Source organism: Gopherus flavomarginatus, unplaced genomic scaffold (genome assembly GCF_025201925.1).
Source record: "Gopherus flavomarginatus isolate rGopFla2 unplaced genomic scaffold, rGopFla2.mat.asm mat_scaffold_34_arrow_ctg1, whole genome shotgun sequence".
In the NCBI taxonomy this organism is placed as follows: Eukaryota; Metazoa; Chordata; order Testudines; family Testudinidae; genus Gopherus; species Gopherus flavomarginatus.
Window position 1 is genome coordinate 5,725,640 of NW_026115061.1, and position 27,850 is coordinate 5,753,489.

Below are 27,850 nucleotides of genomic sequence, written 5' to 3' on the forward strand. Positions count from 1 at the left end.
AACACTAAGTGTGTTAAGATGAGCTATTTGTAAATGACTGATGGAGTAAGATATAGTCATAAAAAATCTTTGCTTAATAATGTTTAATAGGGAGTGCTTATAAGAAAATCATGATCTGGACATAGACAATCATTAACAGGAAAAGAAGAACAATAATTTCTATAAATTATTCATTAGCTAGGGTAGCTAATATAATTCACAATCAAATAGAAATCTGTCATTATGATTAAATGAGGTTGTGTGTTAGGAGAAGGAATGGTCCTGTCTGTCAGTTTCTCTATTTAATCACATATTCTGCTTTTCTTTGTCATATTTGTATTGTGCACAACCATGCACAAAGATCATCTTCTAATACTAATAACAGGACAACTTCTGAGATCATTTCTCAGCTTGGATGTGAGTAGATGCACATGGGATGGCATATGGAACACCAGAGCACTGCACTTACACCAGGGCTAGAACAAAATGACCCCAGAGAAGATCTTACATTGGTGTTCATGTCACTACTGAGTATAGACCAGAGACTTTGGCCCAGAAACTCATCAGTATTAAACTACATTGGAGCTGGTCTATCCGAGTTGAGAAATCGGACCCTTATATCTCTGTCACACTCACTTTCTCCAAAGTGCTGTCAGGCAAATCTGGATCCTTGTGTATATAGGCTATTGGCCAAATCCTGATCTCCTTGATGTGAGGGGGTAAGCCCCAGTCACTTCCATGGAATCCAAATTTGGCCTCATTATTCCGAGTCAGATTTTCTTTAGGAAACTCTGCAAAAAGCTTTTCTTTAAAACAGCCTTTCCACAACTGCAAGAATGACACAGTTTGTACATATTCATTTCAGTAGGAACTAAGCCATGAAGAAACCTCTTTTGCTCTCTTTTCTCACTGTGGAGAGCAAACCTTCAGTTCGCTCAGAAACTCCCATCAAAGAGATGACATATGGACAGTCCCAAGAGAGGACAAACATTGAAAATCCTGTCCCACCAAACACTCACCTCTTCCCAGGCCTTTCCACCTTCAAAACCTCCTAAAACAAAGAAACAAACCAAACCACCAGCCCACCAGTTAAGCAAAAATAAGCTAAAACTCTGACACACACACACACATACAAATAAACCAAAAACACAAAAAACAAATTCATTGATACGTCAATCTGAGTTTTTATCCCAAAATATAAGATGAGCCAGAGACCTCACTATGGACTTTGCTACGGCTACTGATTTTATAGGCAATGGTCTCAGATAGCATGGTGATTGGTAGCAGTATACGATAGATAAAATCAAATCATATATACATTGCTGTAAACCAATAGAAACTCCTTTTTTTCTTGAGTCATGTTTGTCTGTATTTTTACAAGTGAAAATACCCAATTCTGCATAAACAGACTGCACAGTATTTTCTCCTGGAGGAAATAGTGTCACCAGCTGATCATATTTATAAAGAAACATAGAATGAAATTGCTACTGAAGAAGAAATATGGACATTTTGTTCTTAGTGATTAGCCTCCAACCTATCCATTTACTCAGAGTACCTTTGATCTCTTTGTTTCTCATGCTGTAGATGATCGGATTCATCATTAGTGGCAACACAGAATAGAGAACAGCCACCATGAGATTCAGACCTGATGTTGAGCTGGAGGTAGGTTTCAGGTAGGCAAAGGCAGCAGTACAAAACAACAAGGAGACTACAAAGAGGTGAGGGAGGCAGGGTGATAGGGCTTTATGCCGGCCCTGCTCAGAGGGGATTCTCAGCACTGCTTTGAAGATCTGAACATATGACACAATTATGAAAACAAAGCAGCTTGAGACAAAGCACAGACTAAAGATGAGAATCCCAACTTCAATGAGGTGTGAGTTAGAGCAGGTGAGGTGGAGGAGCTGGGGGATTTCACAGACGAACTGATCCACCATGTTGCCTCCACAGAAAGACATTGCAAATGTGTTCCCATTGTGCAGTACAGAATTGAGACTACTACCGATCCAGGCACTGGATGCCATTTGGACACAAGTTCTCCTGTTCATCACTGTCTCATAGTGCAGTGGCTGGCATATGGCAACGTATTGGTCATATGCCATGATGATCAGTAAGGTAAAATCTGCTGAACCAAAGAATAAGAAAAAAAGACTTGGGTGACACATCCAGAATAAGAAATGGATCTTGTGTTCATGGTGCAATTGGCCATGGATTTGGGGATGGTGACAGAGATGGAGACGAGGTCTATGATGGACAGATTCATCAGGAAGAAGTACATGGGGATGTGAAGATGGTGGTTGAGGGCTATTGCTATGATGATGAGAAGGTTCCCCAGCAGGGACATCAGGTAAAGCACAAGAAACACCGCAAAATGTAAAATCTGCAGCTCCTGAACATCAGAAAATCCCAGAAGAAGGAATTCAGTCACAGTACTTTGGTTGGACATTTTCTTCCTCAGTATGTCATGTGATGGCTGTGAAGGGAATGAGAAGGACAGTGGTCAGGATTACAGTGACAGAGAGAATGTCTCTGATTCCCCTTTCCCTAATATCTCATTATATGAATGTCAAAGGGGCAGAGCACTCATCCCTTGCAATGACTAGATGTTGTTAGTACTCCTCGCCTCTGACAATCAAAGAGTCACATTACCACAGTTCTGTAAATTGGGTCAGCTTCTTTAAATTCAATGCAGCTTCATCACTTTATCCCATCTGAGGATTTGGCCTCTGGTGTTGCTTGATAAAATGCCGATGTAACAAAGCACGCGCCAAATCCAACCATTCTTGCTATTGCAACCATCAACAAGCTCACAACTTGGGTATGAAACTGATGAACTAAAATTCTAACCCAGCCTGATTCCCCCTTATGACATAGAATCATCTAGAATCGTAAATAGCAGCTCATGTTTAATTTTTCTAGCCCGAGCCCTGTGCTTAGACGGCCGACTCCCTGCTCTCAAATTGATTTATGGCACCAGCTCCCAGCAGCATTTCTGCCTACGTCTAACAATTGACTAGTAGTAAACATATCATTTACTATGTGCTGTGCGGTGCACTGGCTGTCAGGACACCTGGGCTCTGTTCTTGTCTCTGCCAGTGACCTGCTGTGTGACCTTGGACCCATCATTTCCCCTCTTTCTGCCTCTGTTTCAAACACCCACTGCCCCGTCTCTGCTGTGTCTACTAGGACTGTAAGAGCTTTCAGAGAGGAGCTGTGGGGCAGATTGTTAAAGGTATTGAGGGACCTACTGTGATTCTCAAAAGCATCAGGGCCCCAACCCGCCTTGAAATCAATGAGCTGTGAGCTCCTAGGTGCTCCTGAAAATCCCACTAGGCACCTAAATCCCTTTGGAAATGTAGCCCCATGTCTTACTCTGTTTATGTTCTGCACACCCATTTACACAGTTTATGCTCAGCCGGCAGCAGCGTGTAGCTGGGCCAAGAGCCCTGAGTTCTACTCCCAGTGAGTTCCCGTATGTCCTTGAATGGTGGCAGGATAGAGAGGCTTTGGCTGTCTGGTTCAGCTCTAACTCAGGGTTTAAAGGGGCTAGTCTCTATAAAACATAATCTGTGTTCTGCTGACTTTACTGTTTATTCAGCTGTTACCTCCTCACAACTTTCGTTTTGAAAGAGAAATCACACAGCTGCAATAGAATAAATGGGTGTGAAATCAGGCTCTTAGCAGGAAATATTAATGTTCCCCAATTTATTTAACATTTAAGACTGGCTGGAAATTTTCTGCTGTGTTCTTTTTAATGGAGATTGGTTTTTTAGCTAAACAACAACAAATCACAGAATCTGTCTGCTTTTCTCAAACATTTTGGGATTGTTTTGTAAAAAAACGGAAAACTGAAAAAACAAACTTTTTTGAGTTTTGAGATAAGAATAATTTTCAGCAGAAACTTTTCAATTGCCAAAAACTGAGGGGAAAATGGATTTTGGGTTTTTAGTGAAAAGTAAAAATTTTCCTGAAGGGAGGAAAACTTCGAGTCAGCAGTAAGTATCTCATTAAACTGATAGTAAAGATCTTAACTAGTTCGTATTCTAGTTCATATTCATCATCTTAATTTTCTCTGGTATGTTGATCTCCCAACATATTTAATTGTAATAGCAGACTTACTGTACCAGTCTTTGTGGATTTCTTCCCAACAGAAGACACATTCAGTCATCCAATACTAGGATGTTTTGGTCAATATCTATCTATAGACTAGAATCTAGAAGCTAATGGGACAGGTATCTGAGAATCCTTTCACCCCTCATTGTGCATTTGAACTAGACTCAAACCTGTTGCTCTCTGCAGACGAGCTGTGCGTATCTGGCTTTGAGCTGCACTGACATTAAAGGACTGATGCTGTGGGAAGGTGATTTATCCATGTCTATTTCCTCATGCCCTGGAGCCCAGCACAGCTCAGAAGCAGAGACCCAGAGGCCAGGGCACAGAAACAAAGGTTTTAAAGCCAAAAAGTGATAAAGCCATTCTGACCCTCTAGTCTGACCTCAGCATAACACAGAGCCTATGATCTACAACAGGGTTCCCTGATTCCAGCCCAACTTCTGTGTTAACTGTGGGCCAGGATTAAAAGACGGAGACAGACACCTACTGGGATTTATCAATGCTCCTAAGTGAGCCAGGTGGCTAAATCCTGTGAACATTCAGTGGGAGTTAGGCATCTGACCTGCTCAGATGCTATTGTAAATCCCACAAGGTACCTTTCACCTTCTTTAGGTGCTTAAGCCCTTTGTAATCCAGGTCCTGTGTCTATCTTGTCAATTCCAAGGCCTGGAAACAGGGGCTCTAGTCCCATTTACCTCCTGTATGTCCTTTGGCAGCACTGAGCTAGACTGGCTTTAACTAGTGGGTCAACTCTGAGCCAAAAGCTGCTAGTGCGTAGAAAACATAAACTGTGGCTATCAGCTCTGCTGCTCAGTCAATTTTGCCCTTCCAGTAACTGTCCCTTTGACACAGAAACAAACCCAGTTTCAAGAGAAAAAATGATTTTGAAACTATGGTATTATTGAACTGCACTAATGTCCCCACCCTTGTTCAAAGCTCCATTTCAAATTAGAGATGGTTGGAAATTTAGATTTTTTTAAATTTTTTTTAATTTTTTTGTAGTAGTAGGAAAATGAGTTTTTGAACTAAACAAAGATGTTTAGGGAAAGTATCTCCTATACTCAGATATTTGTTTTATTTTATTGAAATCTGCAAATCCCAATATTCTTTGGTTTGCAACATACAATTTCCAGTTTACAGTACCTATTAGCTGAAATTAAATTAGTTTTTGGTTGGCAAACCCTGCAAACATTTCTGATTTCTGATGCAAAGTCAAAATTATCCACCTTCTTTTTTTCCTGACCAAAACTAGATGACTGACAAGACTGAGAGTTAAGTCATTACAGTTCAAATTGTAACTTATATTTAGGTTCTTACTTTCTGCTGGAAATAAATCTGACAGGCTCTAGCTGTTTGATAATAAAAGTCTTAAAGAGTTTGAATTACAATTCATGTATCTAGTAGTAAATTTGTTTCTTTATTAATATCTTCACATATATAATTGAAAGCAAAATTGATCCTCCAGCGCCAGGATTCTTTGGTCATCTCTGTCTCATGCTCTCATCACTGTATTATCCAGCAACAGTTTCCATGTCCCTTTGGTGGATTTCCTGCGTCTCTCTGCAGTCCCTAGCAGATAGAGATCCACTCCACAGATGGGTGCTCTCTGCTTGCCTCCTTGGACACGTTTGGCTGAGAGACGAAGGACTAAATGGGATCAGAGACCGAAAACTCCTCCGAGCTCTAGAGCTGATTCTGGCTTGTGCAGGGTTCAGACATGGTCACAGCCCAGAATTTCTCTGCTCTGGGGCTAAATAGTTGAATCCCGCCTCCAAGGCTTTAAGCCCAGTTCTGATCTCACCTCTGGAGCAAACCACCCTGACAACCTGCCCCACTCTAACCCCACAGAGGGAGAACAGCCCCCGCCCTGGATCTCACATGACAAAAGCATCTCTCGAAGTACCCTTGGCTAAAATCCAGGCAGGGCAGAGGCCCAGAGCATGTCCTAAGGTATTTGCAAAATAAAACTGGGATTTCTAACACAGCTACATGACCTACAATAGCTAAGAGCCTAGTGGCACCAGAATCTCAGCTGGCCTGGAATAGCCTGGTCCTTCATTAACACCACGTAATCACTTCTGGGTGAGCAGAGATTCTTTTCCTTCCTGCATTGTATCATGCATTGTATCAGCAGCTCTTGGGATGCATCCGCTAGAGGAACCCACAGCTCAGGCTGCCCCATCTGCTTGAAGTCAGTCACCAAGAGGAAACTAGAGGTGAAGACTAAAAACTAAGGGCCAGGTCATGAGCTTGTGTCAATCGTTACACTTCCATTGAGTTCATGGCAGTTTGGACTATTTATGTCAAATGGGAATCTGGGCCTTTGATTTCTATCGAGCGATGTCAATTTACATCGGCTGGGGATCTAGCCCATTACACACTCATAAATCAATATTTTTTGCATGCCAATCTGATCTGAAGCTGATTCAAGAATTCTGAACCAGTCTGCACTTTCTTAGCTCTTTGCCCCATGGGTTTAATTACAAGTGTAACTTTTAATGGTGACGGAGAATGGTTCAGTCCCACTAGGGATAGAACCTTGGAGGAATTCTGTGTTGCACAGTTTTCAAGTATCTGATCTTCAACTTCTGTTGGGATGATCAGCCCAGAATCTTTTCTTTCTTTCTTTCTTTCTCAGCCATTATATTAATTTTTGTCTTAATACAGACAGCACTAAACTAAAAAACTCAGTGGAGACACATCTTTTAGGAACCGCACAACGATCACTAGTCCATTTCTTAAGGCCACCATGAAGCCATCACAAGGCACAAACTTTGATGCTTATTGTTAGGATATAGATATTCAGGCCTGTTTGCAGAGGCATATACTTTAAGAATTTAGGTGTATTCTTATCACTTAGCTAGTTATAGAGATATAAAAGAAAGAATAAAAAATCATTGTCTGTCTGTGTAATGGCCTTCTCTTACTGTGATAGTCCGAGGCCCTGTTTAGTCATATTGAAATAAGGCAATCTGAGACTGTTAGGAAGGTGATCCGATCTATCACCTCCAGAGAAAGGGAAGAGCCTAGAAGATGTAAAAGGAAACTTAGTTTGATAGCATCCTGTCTGGTAAGAACTCACTTATCAATAGACACAGCTGGAAAACCCTTATGTCTTTATAGATGTAGTTGTAAACTCCTCACTTCTGTATTGTTTTGTATGTTTATTTGCATGGTTTTAGTCTGGTTCTGTGATTGCTTCTGTCTGCTGTATAATTAATTTTGTTGGATGTAAACCAATTAAGGTGGTGGGATATAATTGGTTAAAAAATCATGTTACAATATGTTAGGATTGGTTAGTTAAATTTCAGTAAAATGATTGGTTAAGATATAGCTAAGCAGAATTTAAGTTTTACTATATAGTCTGCAGTCAATTAGAAAGTGTATGAGGGGTATTGGGAACAGGGACTGGGGATGGGGGAATTGGGATCATGTTTTGCTAAAGGAGAAAATGGGAACAGGAGATGGGAATCATATAATCATAGAATATCAGGGTTGGTAGGAATCTCAGGTGGTCATCTAAGTCCAACCTCCTGCTCAAAGCAGGACCAATTCCCAATTAAATCATCCCAGCCAGGGCTTTGTCAAGCCTGACCTTAAAAACCTCTGAGGGAGGAGATTCCACCACCTCCCTAGGTAACCAATTCCAGTGTTTCACCACTCTCTGAGTGAAAAAGTTTTACTTAATATCCAACCTAAACCTCCCCCACTGCAACTTGAGACCATTACTCCTTGTTCTGTCATCAGGTACCACTGAGAACAGTCTAGATCCATCCTCTTTAGAACCCCCTTTCAGGTAGTTGAAGGCTGCTATCAAATCCCCTCTCATTCTTCTCTTCTGCAGACTAAACAATCCCAGTTCCCTCAACCTTCCCTCATTAGTCATGTGCTCCAGCCTCCTAATCATTTTTGTTGCCCTCCACTGGACTCTTTCCAGTTTTTCCACATCCTTCCTGTAGTGTGGGGCCCAAAACTGGACACAGTGCTCCAGATGAGGCCTCACCAATGTCGAATAGAGGGGAACGATCACATCCCTTGATCTGCTGGCAATGCCCCTACTTATACAGCCCAAAATGCCCTTAGCCTTCTTGGCAACAAAGGCACACTGTTGACTCATATCCAGCATCTCGTCCACTGTAACCCCTAGGTCCTTTTCTGCAGAACTGCTTCCTAGCCATTCGGTCCCTAGTCTGTAACAGCGAAAGGGATTCTTCTGTCCTAAGTGCAGGACTCTGCACTTGTCCTTGTTGAACCTCATCAGGTTTCTTTTGGCCCAGTCCTCTAATTTGTCTAGGTCTCTCTGTATCCTATCCCTAAGCTTCTGCGTATCTACCACTCCTCCAAGTTTAGTGTTATCTGCAAACTTGCTGAGAGTGCAGTCCACGCCATTCTCCAGATCATTAATGAAGACATTGAACAAAACTTGCCCCAGGATCGACCCTTGGGGCACTCCGCTTAAAACCGGCTACCAACTAGACATAGAGCCGTTGATCACTACACGTTGAGCCCAATGATTTAGCCAGCTTTCTATCCAGCTTATAGTCCATTCATCCAGCCCATACTTCTTTAACTTGCCAGCAAGAATACTGTGGGAAACCATATCAAAAGCTTTGCTAAAGTCAAGGAATAACACATCCACTGCTTTCCCCTCATCCACAGACCCAGTTATCTCCACATAGAAGGCAATTAGGTTAGTCAGGCATGACTTGCCCTTGGTGTATCCATGCTAACTGTTCCTGATCACTTTCCGCTCCTCTAAGTGCTTCCAAATTGATTCCTTGAGGACCTGCTCCATGATTTTTCCCGGGACTGAGGTGAGGCTGACTGGCCTGTAGTTCCCCAGATCCTCCTTCTTCCCTTTTTTAAAGATGGGCACTACAGTAGCCTTTACCCAGTCATCCAATACCTCCTCTGTTCTCCATGAGTTTTCAAAGATAATGGCCAATGTCTCTGCAATCACATCCGCCAACTCCTTTAGCACTTTCGGATGCAGCGCATCCGGCCCCATGGACTTGTGCTCATCCAGTTTTTCTAAATAGTCCCGAACCACTTCTTTCTCCACAGAGGGCTGGTCACCTCCTCCCCATGCTGTGCTTCCCAGGAATGGAAGCAAGGACACAGGCAAGGCTCTGTGGTGTCAGAGCTGGGAAGGGGGACACTGAGGAAGGAAACTGGAATCGTGCGTGCTGGAAGTTCACCCCAATAAACATCGAATTGTTTGCACCTTCGGACTTCGGGTATTGTTGCTCTGTTCATGTGAGAAGGACCAGGGAAGTGAGAGAGGGAAGGAATAAGCCCCCTAACACTTATGCCAACATAGGCACTAGTGGCCTAGCAGGGGAATGGTCCCTGTGCACCCCTAGACAGCAATGAACACAAGGCTGGCTGCTGAACACTGCAAAGCTCAGGGATGGATGTTTCTGTCTGGCCAAGGATGAAGACAGGGGCCATTTCTAAAATCTGACAATAGATGATTTTCCACTTGACAAAGCCCTCAGCTGGCATTTTCAAAGTGGCCTCATTTTCAAAGCTGCCCAGCTACCAATGACTGCCCAATATCCCATGAATAACAGCGTTTCACTTATACCCTGCTGCGACCATATTGTTCTGCATGACCTAGAAGTGGGATGGTCCCAGCTGAGATGTGAGCAGGCCTATATTTTAAAACTTCAAACTCATAAGTATTTGGTCCTGGGGTCTGTGTTTGGCTGATTTTATAGGGACAGGACCGTTTGTAGAACCCATTTCTGGATATGGCTGCAGTTTACAAAGCCCTTCAGTGTCAGGAAGGGCTCAGGAATAGTGTTTTGGGATCTATCTCCAGCCTTCTGGGACTATATTGTTAAAGCCTCTTAGGGGATATCAGACACTCAGGGATAGATTCACAAAAGGAATTAGGGCCTGATTTTTTAAGGTATTTAAGCATCTAGTGGGACTTTCAAAACAATCTTTGATTTCAATCAGATTTAGGTACCTAAATGCTTTTGAAAATCCCACCAGGCACCTAAATGCCTTTGAAAATCTTGCCCTTCAGTATCCTAATGCTGAGCATTGCAGCACCTAACTTTTAGGCACTTAGAAAATCACCGTGATTCACAAAGCCTGTGTTCAGAGCCTAGGCTCCTTGTTCAGTGAATGGGGAGAGGTAAACACCTAAATGGGATCCACAGTTGCCAGCCTGCAGTGAGGAGGTGCCTAACCTCACCAATGGGAGATGATGACTAGATGGGTGTGTGCCAAGCCCTGCTCCCTCACAGAGATAGTTGCCAATGTTGAGCTGGTGGGTGGTACCTATCCCAGTTTGTGATCCATAACCGGGAACCCTCTCCTTGGGGTCAAGCATCTATGGTGCTTTGTGTGACAAGGAGAAGGCCCTCCTGTTCAATTTTTAGGCCTGTGGTTAGGGTACTTACCTGGCATGGAGAACAACCAGAGTTCAAGTCCCCCCTCTGCCCCAGGAGGAGAAGAGATTTGAAGGGGTATCTGCCACCTTTTGGGTGAGTGTCCTAACCACTGGGCAGTGGGATATTCCAATGTGGGGCTCCCTCAACCTCTCCTGTCCAAGCTGATCCACTTTGGATTAAATAACTGAAGAATCATTGGGTCAGAGAGGGAGAGAGAGAACATGAGAATTACCCTGTAGCCTGGTGGTCAGAGCACTCACCTGGGAGACCCAGTGTTCAGTCCCCTGCTCCAATAACTCTTTAATTATTTATCCAGAGTGGAACAGCTTCAACTGGAGTGACTGTGGGAGCCTCACATCAGAATACCCCTCACACTGATGACATGGACAGTGGCACTGCATCCTTTCTCTGTGCAAGTCCTTGTCAATGTTGATCTCTGTCTCTCTACTCCATTCATCGGTGTGGTGCTAAAAGTGACTAACACATCAGGTCCCAGAATCCTAATTATTGAAAGAAGCCAGAAGGGAAGAGTAATTCCAATGTACCAATTGTAAGGGTTTAGTTGACTGGGAAAGGAGAGAAATGGAGACAGTGTCAGAGTCTGGCACCAGTTTAGTGTTAGCCTTAAGCCCTATCCATATCTCTAACCCATCTTGGTAGTCCATCGATCCGATGATGACAAATCTGAGCAAATCATCTATTGTTGGTCTCATGGTGTGCCCTCTGATGGCTGTACAAGCCAATTCTAGAGGTGTACATTTTGCTACAGATGGTGCACGGGAAGTTCGCAGTCAGTGGGTTGTGTGCTGCTGGTGCTCTGCAACGTCGTTCGTGTGCCTCTTGTAGACACCGGCAGCGGTCTTCCTCAAAGGTGGTGCAGGTATTTCTGACTGTTGCACGCCACTATGTTCTGTTGCTGGTGGCATCCTCAAGGTCCCTGGGTTTGATACTGCAGATTGGCTTTGAGGGTGTCCTTGTAACGTTTTCATGGACGACCTATATGCCGGATGTCCATAGAGAAGCTGGCAGGAGATTCTGTTGGCATCCATGCAGCTGACATGACAGGTCTAACGTAGCTGTGACTTCATGATCATCATTTCGATGCTTGTCATCTGGGCTCTCTCGAGGACCTCAAGACGGGGCATTTTGTCTTGCCAGCGGATCTTCATGATGTTGCGGAGGCAACGCATGTGGAATGCTTCGAGCTGCTTGATGTGACGCCTATATAGTGTCCATGTTTCACACCCAAACAAAAGAGATGAAAGAACAGCAGCTCTGTACACAAGCAGTTTTGTTGACATCCGGATGTTGTGGTGGTTTAAAACTTTGACACGCAGACAGCCAAGTGCCTGGCTTGCTTTGTATATTCGTGCTTTGATCTCATTATCCCGTGATCCATCACTGGATATGACACTACCCAGGTATTTAAAGTTCTCCACTACTTTAAGCTGAGTGCCATCAATGGAGATACTTGGGACAGAAGCATTTGATCCAGATACAGGTTGATGGAGAACATCTGTCTTTCTGAGGCTGATAATTAGGCTGAAGAGTTGTGAGGCCTTGGCAAACTTGTTGACAATGTGCTGAAGATCATTTTCAGTGTGAGCCATGAGAGCACAGTCGTCGGCAAAGAGTGCCTCAAGAAGGAGTTTCTGCACTGTCTTAGTCTTTGCATTCAAGCGACGGAGGTCAAAAAGTGAACCATCGGGCCGGTATTTCAAATATATACCTCGATCCAGATCTTTTATTGCATGGTTTAGGACATATGCAAAGAACAGGTTAAATAAGACAGGAGCGAGAACATATCCTTGTTTCACGCCATTGGTGATGTTGAAGGGGGCAGATGTGGCTCCATCAGACAGTACTTCGCCTGTCATGCTGTCATGAAAAAGGCGTATAATCTGGACAAATTTTCTTGGGCAGCCAAGTCATGTTAGAATAGTCCAGAGGACTTCCCTGTTGACGGTATCAAACGCCTTTGTCAGATCTATGAAGACATCACACAGGTGCATGTTCTGTTCAATGCACTTCTCTTGTATTTGTCTGACAGCAAACACCATGTCGACTGTGCTCCGGCCAGGTCGAAAACCACATTGACTTTCAGGTAGATTTGCCTCAGAAATACTGGCTATTAGGCGGTTCAAGATGATGCAGGCTATGATTTTCCCTCCCACAGGGAGGAGGGATGTGCCTCTATAATTTCCACATTCTGCTTTGCTGCCTTTGTTCTTGAAAAGAGAGACAATAATAGCATCGTGGAGGTCCTGTGGTATGTTTTCATCCTCCCAGATGCTGATGATCACGCTGTGTAACGCTGCTAGTGCTGCTGGACCTGCTGCTTTGTATCTCTCTGCTGGTATCCCGTCTTTTCCAGGAGCTTTTCCTGAACTCATCTGGCTACAAGCTTTCTTAATCTCATCTATAGTGGGCGGAGAGTCAAGATCTGTCAGAGCAGGTTGTTGTGGAATTTCATTGAGGACGTTATTATTCACGGTTGATGGTCTATTGAGAATGTTGCTATAGTGTTCTCGCCATCTTTCGTCGATGCCTTTATCTTTAATCAGCGTTGTGTTGTCTGATGAGATCAGTGGGGTGGTCCTTAGTTTAGAAGGTCCATAGACAGTCTTAATAGCACTAAAGAACATCTTTGAGTTGTGGGTCTCAGCATAGTGCTCGATTTCTTTGGCTTTGCTCTCCCACCAGTTGTCTTGTATCTGACGGAGGTCTGTCTGTGTTTTGCTCTGAAGGTACTTGAAATGGTCCCATTTAGAGACTGAGGAGGGGTCATTCTGCCATTCAATAAAGGCTTTTCTCTTTACTTCCAGAACTGAGCATATTTCTTCTTGGTTCTCATCAAACCAATCCTGATGTATTCTTTTCTTTGGTCCAAGAGATGTTATTGCTGTGTCAGTCACCATCTGCTTGAACTGGTCCCACTTTTCGGTTACAGTACCGATCAGTTGTCCGTGGGATGTCAGTTTGTCATTAGGACTCTTCTGGAAGTTGTTGAAACATTGAGCATCCTTCAGTTTGGCTATGTTGAAAGCAGGTCGCGGACGCTTAGGGCAGTTGTGCTGAGAGGGAGCGATGTAAAGTTGGAGAGACGTCCTGACTAAACTGTGGTCTGTCCAGCACTCTGCACCTCGCATCACTCTGGTGATCAGTCTGTCTCGGATGTCTCGCCTTCTGACAATGGCATAATCTATCAGATGCCACTGTTTGGACCTAGGGTGCATCCACATCGTTTTGTATTTATCCGCTTGTCAGAACAGAGTCTTGGTAATGGTCAGGTCATTTTCAGAACAAAGGCTCAAAAGGAGTAGTCCATTGCTGCTCATTTTGCCTACACCATGTGGCCCGGTTACTTCTTTCCAGTTCTCGTTGCCAGCCGCGACTCGGGTATTGAAATCTCCAAGTAGGAGTAGTTTGTCTGTTACAGGTGTGGCCTTGATCAGTCTGTCGAGATCTTCATAGAATTGTTCTTTGAGTTGTCAGAGCATGTTAGAGTGGGTGCATATGCACTAATGATGGTGGCATGACGTTTGGCATTTAGTGGGAAGCGTAGTTTCAGCAATCTTTCATTGATACTCACTGGAAGGTCTGGGAGTTGATGCATCAATGAGGTTTTTATTGCCAGACCAACTCCATGTATTCTGTCCTCTGTCTCAGTCTTACCCTTCCAGAAGCAGGTGTAACCGCTTCCTGTTTTGCTCAAGAAACCTTCCCCAGGCAATCTTGTTTCGCTTAATGCCGCTATATCGATGTTGTAGTGGGCTAGTTCTCGAGCAATGAGAGCTGTCCTGCTCTCAGGTCTTGCAACAGCTTCTCGATCCATGAGGGTACGAACATTCCATACATCGATGGTAAATTTTCTCAATTTTTTCTTTTGGTTTCAGCTGCAGATTGGGTTAAACTGCCAGCCGCGGCTTGCTGGCCAGCTGTTGAAGGGCAGGCAATTTTTAGGCCACCTTGTCCAGGCCCCTCCCTTACTAGGGTGAGCAGTGCTGGCCTAAAGAGGGCTGCTCAGATGCCTGGGATGCTGCTAGGCAACTCTGCTGCCCCAAGTACAGAGCTGGACGACCAGCTATCCACAGGCTGCCTGCGTGCAGGATTGGGACTACGACTCCCAGTGGTAACCTCCACCTGTCGCTTCCTTCGAAGCCAAACACCAATGGTACAAAAAATCGTCACGACTGGTAATTTCTCTAACCCATATCCAACAGGGATTTACACATGAGTTTACCTTTAATCCTTCAATGGGGCCACTCATATGATTAAAGTTAAGAACTTGCTGAAGTGGCTGTGGAATTAGGACCAGCGTGCAGGAAGTTCAAAGGAAGTGAGTTTTAAATTCATAATCATGAGTGTTTGGAGCAGATCCTCAGCGGGTATAAATGCTCAGAGATCTATTGACTTCAATAGAGCTATGACAATTTAAACCAGCTGAGGATTGGCCTAAGGATCCTGACTGTGAAACGTCCATTTGCTCAGAGAAGCAAACCAGAGCAGGTTGAAAATGTATCCAGTCAAAACAGCTCAAAGTTCAAACACTAAGTGCGTTAGGCTGAGCTATTTGTAAATGAGCGATGGAGTAAGATATAGTCATAAAAAATCTTTGCTAAACAATGTTTAATAAGGAGTGCTTATAAGAAAATCATGATCTGGACATAGACAATCATTAATACGAAAAGAAGAACAATAATTTCCATAGCTTATTTATTATCTAGCTAGCTAGCTAATATAAATCACAATCAAATAGAAATCTGTCATTATGATTAAACGAGGTTGTGTGTTAGGAGAAGGAATGGTCCTGTCTGTCTGTTTCTCTATTTAATCATATACTCGTCTTTTCTTTGTCATATATGTAGTGTACACAACCATGTACTAATAACAGGCCAACTTCTGAGATAATTTCTCAGCTTGGATGGGGTGGCGTGTGGAACACCAGAGCACTGCACTTACACCAAGGCTGGAACAAAATGACCCCAGACAAGAAACTTACACCGGAGTTCATGTCACTATTGAGTGTAGCCCAGAGACTTTGGGCCAGAACCTCATCAGTACTAAACTGCATTGGAGCTGGTCTAGCTGAGTTGAGAAATCTGACCCTTACATCTCTGTCACACTCGCTTTCTCCAGGGTGCTGTCAGCCAAACCTGGATCCTTGTGTATAGAGGCTATTGGTCAAATCCTGATCTCTTTGAAGTGAGGGGCTAAACCCCAGTCACTTCCATGGAATCCAAATTTGGCCTCATTGTTCTGAGTCAGATTTTCTTTAGGAAACTCTGCAAAAAGCTTTTCTTTAAAACAGCCTTTCCACCACTGAAAGAATGACACCGTTTGTACATATTCAATTCAGTAGGAACTAAGCCATGCAGAAACCTCATTTCCTTTCTTTTCTCACTGTGGGGAACAAACCTTCAACTCGCTCAGAAATCCCCATCAAAGAGCTGACATATGGACAGTCCCAAGAGAGGACAAACATTGAAAATCCTGTATCACCAAACACTCACCATCTCCTCAGGCCTTTCCGCTTTCAAAACATCTTAAAACAAAGAAACAAACCAAACCACCAACCAACCAGTAAAAATAAGCTAAAAATCTGACAAACACACACACACACAAACAAACAAAAAACACAAAAAACAAATGCATTGATACCTCAATCTGAGTTTTTATCCCAAAATATAAGATGAGCCAGAGACCTCACTATGGACTTTGCTATGGCTACTGATTTTATAGGCAATGGTCTCAGATAGCATGGTGATTGGTAGCAGTATACGATAGATAGATTCTAATCATATTTACATTGCTGTAAACCAATAGAAACTCCTTTTTTTCTTGAGTCATGTTTGTCTGTATTTTTACAAGTGAAAATACCCAATTCTGCATAAACAGACTGCACAGTATTTTCTCCTGGAGGAAATAATGTCACCAGCTGATTATATTTATAAAGAAACATAGAATGAAATTGCTACTGAAGGAGAAATATGGACATTTTGGTCTTAGTGATTAGCCTCCAACTTATCCATTTACTCAGAGCACCTTTGATCTCTTTGTTTCTCATGCTGTAGATAATCGGATTCATCATTGGTGGCAACACAGAATAGAGAACAGCCACCATGAGATCCAGACCTGAGGTTGAGCTGGAGGTGGGTTTCAAGTAGGCAAAGGCAGAAGTACAAAGGAACGAGACTACAAAGAGGTGAGGGAAGCAGGCTGATAGGGCTTTATGCCGGCCCTGCTCAGAGGGGATTCTCAGCACTGTTTTAAAGATCTGAACATATGACACAATTATGAAAACAAAGCAGCTTGAGGCTAAGCACACGCTAAAGATGAGAAAGCCGAACTCAAAGCGGTATGAGTCAGAGCAGGAGAGTTTGAGGAGCTGGTGGATTTCACAGAACTGATCCACCGTGTTGCTTCCACAGAAAGATATTGCAAACGTGTTCCCCGTGTGCAGTGCAGAGTAGAGAATACTACCGATCCAGGCACTGGATGCCATTTGGACACAAGTTCTCCTGTTCATCACTGTCTCATAGTGCAGTGGCTGGCATATGGCAACGTATTGGTCATATGCCATGATGATCAGTAAGGCAAAATCTGCTGAACCAAAGAATAAGAAAAAAAAGACCAGGGTGACACATCCAAAATAAGAAATGGATCTTGTGTTCATGATGGGATTAGCCATGGATTTGGGGATGGTAACAGAGGTGGAGCCGAGGTCTACGATGGACAGATTCATCAGGAAGAAGTACATGGGGGTGTGAAGTTGGTGGTCAAGGGCTATGGCTGTGATGATGAGAAGGTTCCCCAGCAGAGATATCAGGTAAAGCACTAGAAACCCCACAAAGTGTAAAATCTGCAGCTCCCGAACGTCCGAGAATCCCAGGAGAAGGAATTCTGTCATGGCGGTTTGGTTGGACATTTTCTTCCTCAGTACATTGTGTGATGGCTGTGGAGTGAATAAGAAGGACAATGGTCATGATTAGAGTGACAGAGGGAATTTCCCTGATTCCCCTTGCCCTAATATCTCATTATATGAATTTCAAAGGTGCACAGAACTCATCCCTTACAATGACGAGGTGTTGTTAGTGCTCCTCGCCTCTGACAATCAAAGAGTCACATTACCACCCTACTGTAAATTGGGTCAGCCCCTTTGAAGTCAATGCAGCTTTAACACTTTATCCCATCTGAGGATTTGCCGTGGCATAGCTTGATAAAATGCAAATGGAACAAAGCACACTCCAAATCCAACAATTCTTGCAAAGAAGCTTCCTCTATTGCGACCACCAACAAGCTCACAACTTGGATATGAAACTGATAAACTAAAATTCTAACAGCCTGATTCCCTTTTTGCAGGGCAATATGAAATACACTCAACCAATCGTAAATAGCAACTCATCTGTAATTCTTCTACCCAAACTCAATGCCTAGACGGCTGGCTGCCTGCTCCCAAATTGATTTATGGCACCAGCTCTGAGCAGCACTTCTGCCTGCGTCAAACAATGGACTAGTAGTAAACGTTGTATCAATTACTGTGTACTGTGCAGTGCACGGGGTGTCAGGACACCTGGGCTCTGTTCTTGTTTCTGCCAGTGACCTTCTCTGTGACCTTGGACCTGTCATTTCTCCTCTTTCTTTCTCTGTTTCAAGTTCCCTCCTCTTTCTCTGTCATGTCTACTAGGACTGTAAGAGATTTTGGAGAGGAACTGTGGGGCAGATTTTTAAAGGTATTGAGGGACCTAGTGGGATTCTGAAAAGCATCAGGGGCCCAACTCGCCTTGGAATCAATGAGTTGTGAGCTCCTAGGTGCTTCTGAAAAGCCCACTAGGCACCTAAATCCCTTTGGAAGTGTAGCCTCATGTGTTACTCTGTTTATGTTCTGCACACTCATTTACACTATTTATACTCAGCCAGCAGCAGTGTGGAGCTAGGCAGGAAGGTCTGGGTTCTACTCCCTGTGAGCTCCCGTATGTCCCTGAATGGGGTTAGGACAGACAGGCTTTGGCAGCTTGGTTCAGCTCTACCCAGGGTTTAAAGGGGCTCTTCTGCAGAAAACAGTCTCTGCGCTGCCAACTTTACTATTTATTCAGCTGTTACCTCCTCAAACTTTCCCTTTGAAAGAGAAATCACAAAGCTGCCATAGAATAAATGGATTTGAAATCAGGCTCTTATCAGGCAATATTAATATTCCCAACTCATTTAAAGTTTAAGGCTGGTTGGAAATTTTCAGCTGTGTTCTTTTTAACGGAGAGTGATTTTTCAGCTGAACAACAACAAATCTCAGAATCTGTCTGCTGTTCTCAAATATTTTGAGATTGTTTTGTAAAAAAACTTAAAAAAACAAACTGTTTTGGTTTTTAGATTTAAAAAAAATCAGTTTTTAGCAGATAGTTTTCATTTGCCAATAACTGGGGGAATATGGATTTATGGTTTTCAGTGAAAAATAAAAAAAATTCTGATGGGAGAAAAAATTCCAATTGACAGTAGGTATTTGATTAAACTCATAGTAAAGATCTTAAGCAGTCCGTATTGTAATTTATATTTATCACCTTAATTTTCCCCTGTATGTTGATCCCCCAACATATTTAATTGTAATAGCAAACTTCCTGTAGTCTTTGTGGATTTTTTCCCAACAGAAGACACATTCAGTCTTCCAGCACTAGGATGTTTTGGTCAATATCTATAGAACAGAATCTAGAAGCTAATGGCACAGGTGTCTGAGAATCCTTTCACCCCTCATTCTGCAGTTGAACTAGCCTCAAACTTGTTGCTCTTTGCAGACGAGCTGTGCATATCTGGCTTTGAGCTGTGCTGGCATTAAAGGACTGATGCTTTGGGAAGGTGATTTATCCATGTCTGTTTCCTCAAGCCCTGGAGCCCAGCACAGCTCAGAAGCAGAGACCCAGAGGCCAGGGCACAGAAACAAAGGTTTTAAAGCCAAAAAGTGATAAAGCCATTCTGACCCTCTAGTCTGACCCCAGCATAACACAGAGCCTATGATCTACAACAGGGTTCCCTGATTCCAGCCCAACTTCTGTGTTATCTGAGGGCCAGGATTAAAAGACGGAGACAGGTACCTACTGGGATTTATCAATGCTCCTAAGTGAGCCAGGTGGCTAAATCCTATTAACGTTCAGTGGGAGTTAGGCACCTGACATACTCAGATGCTATTTTAAATCCCACAAGGTACCTTTCTCCTTCTTTAGGTGCTTAAACCCTTTGAATCTAGATGACTGACAAGATTGAGAGTTAAACCCTTAAGGAGTTCAAATTGTAACTTATATTTAGGTTCTTACTTTCTGCTGGAAAGAAATCTGACAGGCTCTAGATGTTTGATAATAAATGTCTTAAAGAGTTTGAATTACAGTTCATATATCTAGTATTAAATTTGTCTCTATATTAATACCTTCACATATATAATTGAAAGTAAAATTGATCCTCCAGCGCCAGGATTCTTTGGTCAACTCTCTCTCTCTCTCCCATGCTCTCATCACTGTATTATCCAGCTGCAGTTTCCATGTCCCTTGGCTCGATTTCCTGCCTCTCTCTGCAGCCCCTAGCAGATGGATCCACTCCACAGATAGGCGCTCCCTGCTCACCCTCTTGGACCCGCTTGGCTGAGAGATGAAGAACTAAATGGGATCAGAGACTGAAAACTCCTCTCAGCTCTAGAGCTGATCCTGGCTTGTGCAGGGTTCAGACAAAGTTACAGCCCAGGATCTCCCTGCTCTGGTGCTAAATAGTTGAATCCAGGCTCCAAGGCTTTAAGCACAGCTCTGATCTCACGTCTGGAGCAAACCACTCTGACAACCTGCCCGACTCTAAACCCACAGAGGGAGAACAGCACCCGCCCTGGATCTCACATGATGACAACATCCCTGGAAGGACTCTTGGCTAAAATCCAGGCAGGGCAGAGGCCCAAAGCATGTCTCAAGGTGTTCGCAAAATAAAACATGGATTTCTAACACAGACACATGATCTACAATAGCCAAGAGCCTATTGGCACTAGAAGGGGCTTTGCGCTGGGGGGGTGAGAGGAGGCTCCCTGGGGGCTGGTGATCCCCTGAAACGAGACACTGAGGTGACTGGCTCAGGATACCAACAGGCTCAAGGGCCAGGGGTGCGGGCACAGACTGTGCTGGGCTGGGAGCAGTGAGCGGGGAGGGGAGCAGGGATGGGCTGGCTCCAGCCTGTCACAGAGAGGAAGCTGCTGGGGGTCCTGCTCCCCGGAGCCCTGAGATCCTGGCCCTGTAGCTGACCCTGACTGCACAGCCTCCATCAGCTGGGACAGACACACCCAGCTTGGCCCCTTCGACTGTCCCCTGGTGGGGGGATGGGGGGGAAGAAAGGAGCGGCGAGGGTAGGATGAAATGGCCAGTTCAAGAATCATAGACTGAGCTCACTGAACCTTCCTACCCCCATCTCCTCTGCCTTAGATTCTTCTGTCCCTCCCCATGGTCAGGTTTCTGCCTTTGCCACCCAGTCTCCGCGCTGGGGTTGTGGGAGGGGTTTGGATGGGGAAAGCTCAGCCGTTGCGACAGAGTCACACTCTTGTGAGTGAGTCTCACTCACTGAGCAGCAAACCACTGACCCAACCTCACACTGGGTTGTGCTCAGAGCAGACGAGGGGGCCATAGGATTCAGCTTGTTACCCAGTAACACACTGTCCAGGTCAGACCACAGCAGCCAGATCGGCCCCTCCTGCAGCTCAGAAAGCTGGGCCAGCCTTGACTAATGGGGGCTGGGGCAGTGCTGAGCGGTGCCCACACAACGCAGCCCTCAAGTGTCCCAGAAGAGAGGCACAGACACGTCACCCATTACCCAACTGTGCAGCTCCCAGCACGATGGGCCTAGTCCAGGCCTCACAGCACCTGGCTCAGGGACACCCAGTAACTCAGCCATGGAGGGGTCAGGATGTCAGAGTGACGGGGCCTGGTCAGACACCTGGGGAAGTGCCAGCAGGTGGCTGTAAGTAGCAGACAAACTGCCCAGCACTGAGCACATCAGCCTCCAGCTATCACAGCTCCAAGCCTGTCAACTGGATGTATGTGTGTCCTGGTGTCCCAGGCTCTGTCCAGAGCCCCAAGCACAATACAGCTGAATGCCCCAGTAGAATCCACTCACCTACGAATCTCTGCAGTGCTTCCCTCATGTCAAGGGAAATTTTATACACGTTCTTCAGGTCAGTAGAAACAGCTTCTGGTTCCTGGAGTTTCACATTCTCACTCCTGTGAAGAAAACGTCCCATCATCACTCAGCTGCTCTGTACACATTATCCCAGAACCACCACCAAGAATAAAAGAGCAATGAACATGGGAAACACCTGCTCAATGTGCTTTTCACATCCTGAAAGGAAAAAGAGAATCAATGTTCTGTATTAACACAATGCGCACAAAACTGAGGGAGTCTCACTCTGGGCATCAAACTTTCATCTAGAAAATAGATCAACCCTCCCAGGCTTCACTGTATTGAACATTTCTTTCATTTATGTAGGTGAGACAGGAATTTAGCTAAAGGATTCTCCCTTCTAGGGACCCAGCCCATCTCTATCTGTGTTTATCGACTGGGTTGGGTCCAATGTTCTGGGGTCAGAGCAGGGATGGGTTCAGCTCAGGATCATTCTTGTAAAATCCATTTAATCTCCCATGGCCTGACTGGGTCTCCATGAGGAGAATTCCCCTCTAACGTGAACTGTGATATTTTGGAACTGATGGAGCTTTTAGCCTCATGTTCTGTTTGTCAGTAAACCACAGAACACATTTACTCTAATTGCTGGAATCCAGACCCAGGGATCTGAGTTCTAATTCAGGATGGGTGGAGAATTTTGATGCCGTCTCACCTTTAGCAGCTCGATAACTGGTTGCTGACACTTCTCCTTAATCTCCTCAATCAACTGCTGCAGAGAGGAGCTTTGCTGGGAGAGTTTGGTTACATTTTCCCTTAGTCTCTGCAGAGTCTCCCTCTCCTCCTCCTCCAGGCTCTGCAGAAGCAGCTGCTCCTCATATCTCAGCAGTGTGCAGTTTGTTAAATTCACCTGCAATCATCTCTCTTATTCTTCACTTTCCCCTTGAAATAGAAGAATAGGAAAGGCACAGAGAAAACATGAGCCAGATGTTGAGCTACGCAGACTGGGCCTCTGTCCATGAAGCAGGGGATTAGATCAGTATCAGGTTTGTAATGAGATTTACTCCCTTGGGAAACGTACCATAATGTTTGTTTTAGTTCAGAGTTCATATGGCCAGTTCCATAGCAGGGTTCTCTAGGGTGCTTTGTAAAGACACCGTATGTTATTGCAGGTGGCATGGGATGCACACGGTGGAGTGGGGAGAAATCGAGGGAGCAGGAGAGATTTACAGGGGGCCACACAGGGTGTCAATGGGGACATTTGGGTGCCCAGTGCTGGGCACTCAGACACCCAGGGGAGCCATCACAGCGGGATGTGGGCAATGCTCCTTCTTTGATAATCTGCTCCCAGGGCTGCAAACTTCAGGACCTAGGGCTGGTGCTAATAGTCCTTTGGGTGCCATCCTGGGGCTCACATGGGTTTTGGGCACCCAGGCCATTGTCAGGGCTGGCTTTGGCCTCACCCAGCCTGGCCGAGTGCCCCATGCCCATGTGCCAAGTGCCCTGGGATCACATCTTTTAAGTAGCCCTCTAGGCTCACAGAAAAGTGGGTTGGCTGATGCCAGCTCTGTCCCTACCTGCTCTCTGGGCACTTTTCTGGACACCTTAAAACCTTGCTGTTAATTGTTATGCACGTAAATCCCTATTGTCTGAGGAACTGAGCACCAACTACTTTCGGTGCGGGCAGTGGGAGCTGCTGCAGTTCTGTCCTCTGGAAACCAGCCCACTTCACAGGGCTCTAAATACGGCTTCAGATGCAGAACCAGAGGCACCCAGCCCTGAGCATTTCAGCTCTTGTAAATGGCCATTTTTATCTGACTAGTGGGGCACCTACTTCTCCTCTCATCCCTACTGCTGGTGTCTTTCTCACACCCCCCACGCTCTCTGCAGGGTTTTCACTGTAAGAGGCAAGTGAATCTGAACAGAATTTTTTTCCCATGGGTTCATCACCTGGCTACAGAAAAGCACAGGAAAAGTCACAGTGACAGTAGCAGGTGACTGGGATGACGAGGCCACGTGATGGCAACAGAGGCTGCGAAGTGACCACGTGCTGGCTGTCTTGACACTAACCTGCCCCCGGCTCTGCTCACTCAGGGGGTGTCCCCACTGCAATGAAGGTGACACAGCACCGTGTGTAGACACACCCAGGCTAGCTTTGATCTGGCTAGCTCGGGCACTGGTAGCTATGAAGTTGCAGCAGCACAGGCTGTACACAGCCACCCAGACCCCCGGGTGTTACTCAGTGACTAGCCTGTAGCTGGCTGTTGGGGCCATGTAGATGCACCCTAGGGACAGATTTTCCACAGAGCTTCACACCCGCAAATGGGTTTGATGTTCAGAAGAGCTCAGCTCCCAGCATGGCCCCAGCCCAGCCAGCTGAGTGACTCTCAACCTCACCCATAGGAGCAAATCATCCTCCCAGCTCCTGTGTCTGGCCCAGCCACTGGGCAGATCAGTGCAGGGATTGTGGGTGCAGAGCAAGAAGGAACAGTCGATTTCCTCCAGGCTGCAGAGAAGCTGTAGAGCTTTTCATGGAGGCCAATGAAAACCAATGGCTGTAGCAGCCGACACACTCTGCCCACCTGCAAGAGGGAAACAGGATCCATGGAATAGTGAAAACACTGCACCCAATATTGAGAATTTGCCCCTATCAGAGATATCAGGGGTGGGTCTGCACCACTGTACAAGGGCCAGGAACTGCCCCTCCTCTTCCGCCTACAGGAGCTGCTGCTCTGAGATCCCCACCAGAGACACAGCCTGATGCTGCCAACACCCTGGATGGCAGGTATCATCGGCCAGGGGAGCTGAGCTTCCCCAGACAGGATGCAGCGCCCTTCCCCTTGGAGGATGCTGCAGACCTGCTGCCTTTGGAGTGCAGCCTGCGCTCTGCCCGGAGCCCTCGCTCCAGTTCTTCCCCCGAAGCCGCAGCACCCGCCACTGGCTGCCCGTCAGCTGTGTGGGGCTCCCACCAATTGCTCCTCCCCACCCCTGCCCCCTTCACTCCCCCTTGAGGCAGGAGGGGGCAGAAAGGAGCAGCGGCAGGTGAGGGGGCCTTGGGGGAGGGGGTGTGGGAGAGGAGCGAGCTGCAAAACTGAACGGAGAGCAGAGAGCCTCTGGGGAGGGGCCGAGTGGGAGCGGGGCATGGGGCAGAGCAGGAGGAGAGTGTGGACAGGGCCTAGGGGAGAGGAGGACAAATGGAGGTGGAGCAGTGGGCAGGGCAATGATCTGGGTGCTGGGGAGTTTCCCACACTCACGCCCGGCCTCCCCAAATGCTGGAGGCATGCACTGCCCATGGTCGGCACCAAGCCTGTGCAACGGAGCAAACAACCAGAGCAGGGTCATAACCTCATCCTGGAGCTTTACGGCCCCGTCATTCCTGGGAACGCTACAGGGGGAAGGGCTCAGGGAGAATAAACCCGGACTCCCACCTGCCACTCTGTGGTTCTCCTCCTCTTTACGTGTCAGAGCCAGGACCTCTTCCAGCGCCTTCCTCAGAGGACCCAGGGCTCCCTGGAGTTTCACCTGCAGGGGCATCGCGTGCGATAAACAGCCATTAGCCTGCCTGTCCGATGGGCGGACAGTACTGTCCATACTGGCTTTTCATATACAAGCAGTAAATACCCTGAAAGCGAGCAGCAGACTCGGCTCTGCCGGCCCCAAAGGCCCCATGGGAGCAGAGACGCCAGTCTCAGAGCAGGGGCTCTGCTCCCTGCAGACACTCAGGACTTCTCAGAGCCTGTGTTTGAGCTAAAGCTTCATGTCACTGCGCACAGGCCAGAGGGGAAATAGCTGGGAAGGTTCTGAACGAACCCTCCTGCCGGTGAGAGTGAAAAGGTTGGGGCAGCACCTCACCGCACTGTACCCAGACCCAGGCCAGGAACAAGACCCAACTGTGCTCTCCTCTGCCCAGGCTCCCGTGTGGCCTCCCCCAGGAAGCAGTCCCATTAACTGCCCAGGGTGAAGCTGTGATGTGGCTGGAGGTCAGTGAGGAACAGGGAACACTCGGTCTGGGGGACTGTGTCACCCATAGTTATAACTGCTCCACAGCTGGAATAAGCCAGGGCTCTCTTCCCCTTTGACAGCGTGTGATTCGTTCACACAGCACAGCAACGTGCTCCTGCCCTGTGAGCCCCGCTCTGTGCAACACCCCTGGCAGCCCCCCAGAGCCCCTCCTGAACCCCTGCCAGAGACATCCCCATTTCACTCTCTCTCTTTTCTCTGGGCCCTCGAGTTCCCTCCGCCCCTCTGCCCAAGGGCCCAGGCTGCTGCTGCAGCTGAGAGCTCCTGGGGAGCTGCTCCGTGACACCCCTGTGGTGTTGCTGCAGCTGAGACCTCCTGGGGAGCTGCTCCGTGACACCCCTGCGGTGCTGCTGCAGCTGAGAGCTCCTAGGGAGCTGCTCCGTGACACCCCTGCGGGGCTGCTGCAGCTGAGAGCTCCTGGGGAGCTGCTCCGTGACACCCCTGCGGGGCTGCTGCAGCTGAGAGCTCCTGGGGAGCTGCTCCGTGACACCCCTGCGGGGCTGCTGCAGCTGAGAGCTCCTGGGGAGCTGCTCCGTGACACCCCTGCGGGGCTGCTGCAGGTGAGAGCTCCTGGGGAGCTGCTCCGTGACACCCCTGCGGGGCTGCTGCAGCTGAGAGCTCCTGGGGAGCTGCTCCGTGACACCCCTGCGGTGCTGCTGCAGCTGAGAGCTCCTGGGGAGCTGCTCCGTGACACCCCTGCGGGGCTGCTGCAGGTGAGAGCTCCTGGGGAGCTGCTCCGTGACACCCCTGCGGTGCTGCTGCAGCTGAGAGCTCCTGGGGAACTGCTCCGTGACACCCCTGCGGTGCTGCTGCAGCTGAGAGCTCCTGGGGAGCTGCTCCGTGACACCCCTGCGGTGCTGCTGCAGCTGAGAGCTCCTGGGGAGCTGCTCCGTGACACCCCTGCGGTGCTGCTGCAGCTGAGAGCTCCTGGGGAGCTGCTCCGTGACACCCCTGCGGGGCTGCTGCAGCTGAGAGCTCCTGGGGAGCTGCTCCGTGACACCCCTGCGGGGCTGCTGCAGGTGAGAGCTCCTGGGGAGCTGCTCCGTGACACCCCTGCGGGGCTGCTGCAGGGAAGCAGGGAGCGATGGAGCCAGCAGGGGCTAATGAGAGGCAGGAGGTGGATAAACCAGGATCAGAATGGGGGAGGGGCAAAGGTGGCAGGATTCTTTGAAGCTCCACCCACAAAATAAGCTCCACCCGTGTGAGTCACCGAAAGGAGACACCGTGATCTGTTCAAATGGTGCAATGTTCAAAACAGGGTGGAGTTGCTGATTGGCTCCAAGGGGCTCCTGGGGCCAGACTCCCCTCAGAGGGCTAGAATGTACCCCTGGGCTCTCTGGGCCTGGTCCTTCTTTACTGGGGGAAATAAGAGGTGGCATCTCCCAAACATCACCTGCTTGTGGCACTGGAAGGAGGCGGCACTGGCAATAAATGGTGCCGCGCTGTAATTCTCCCTCTGTGCTCTCACACGGGAAACAAAGTAATTAACTGTGTTGATACTTAAATGATCAGTTCTCCAGTCTGAAGGTAACACACTCACCTAGACTGGCCTGGAGCTCTTGTAATTTAAATCTCACCAATTGTTTACACCGGCCGTGGTGTAAAAATCCCCTTATTTCAGCAGTGGAAGCTGGGTTTGAAAAACATTCAGAATCTCAGAGAAAAGTTTCCCACATCAGGTATCTTTAAGACTTGATATTCTGATTCTGTCGCCACACTGCCAGATCATTAATTTTGTTAGGGCATCTCCCACACAATGAAGGCTTTACAGAGTTGAATGATGCATCACACCCATGACAGGCAACTTTCAGTGAAATCTGCCTGTAATTAAAACCCAAAGTTATTATCCATTAAACTTGACAGTGATTCCCTACCTTGTATCCTGGGCAGCCTCCTTTATGGGAATCACCTGTGATCTCTGTGATCCCGGGACAGATGGCAAACCACACAGAGAGAAGTTTGATCCTCTTCACAGAACAGTTTCAGAGTCTCCTGGTGTTCCCCACACACCCTCTCCTCTCCTGCTCCCTTTGCTGCCTGTAAACTCAGCCGTTTGGCTATTTCTACAACATTTGCCAGCCGCCTATTCGGCCTGAGGTTTCCCTGTTGCACAGTTTCTCTGCACTGAGGGCAGGAGACGTCTGTATCTGGTCTCTCCCAGCACTGGACGACGCAGGCTCAGCAGAAATTGTGCCCACAGTCTATAG

The 27,850-nt window shown here is 46.8% G+C and overlaps 1 protein-coding gene and 2 pseudogenes across 1 annotated transcript; all 3 read right to left on the reverse strand.

Moving 5' to 3' along the window:
* Positions 1-850: 850 nt before the first annotated feature.
* LOC127042190 (olfactory receptor 14A16-like) lies at positions 851-2,422 on the reverse strand (annotated as a pseudogene).
* Positions 2,423-16,467: 14,045 nt separating this feature from the next.
* LOC127042200 (olfactory receptor 14A16-like) lies at positions 16,468-19,976 on the reverse strand. The gene is made up of 2 exons (XM_050935822.1): positions 19,906-19,976; positions 16,468-17,448 (listed from the first exon to the last, which is right to left on the reverse strand). Exon 2 carries the CDS (start codon positions 17,419-17,421, stop codon positions 16,468-16,470), a length of 954 nt encoding a protein of 317 aa, XP_050791779.1. The 5' UTR covers positions 17,422-17,448; positions 19,906-19,976.
* A 911-nt stretch (positions 19,977-20,887) lies between these two features.
* LOC127042223 (E3 ubiquitin-protein ligase TRIM11-like) lies at positions 20,888-24,508 on the reverse strand (annotated as a pseudogene).
* Between the last annotated feature and the right edge of the window lie 3,342 nt (positions 24,509-27,850).

Coding starts and splice junctions, on each gene's coding strand:
- LOC127042200 (XM_050935822.1), bottom strand. CDS start 17,421: ATGTCCAACCAAACCGCCATGACAGAATTCCTTCTCCTGGGATTCTCG.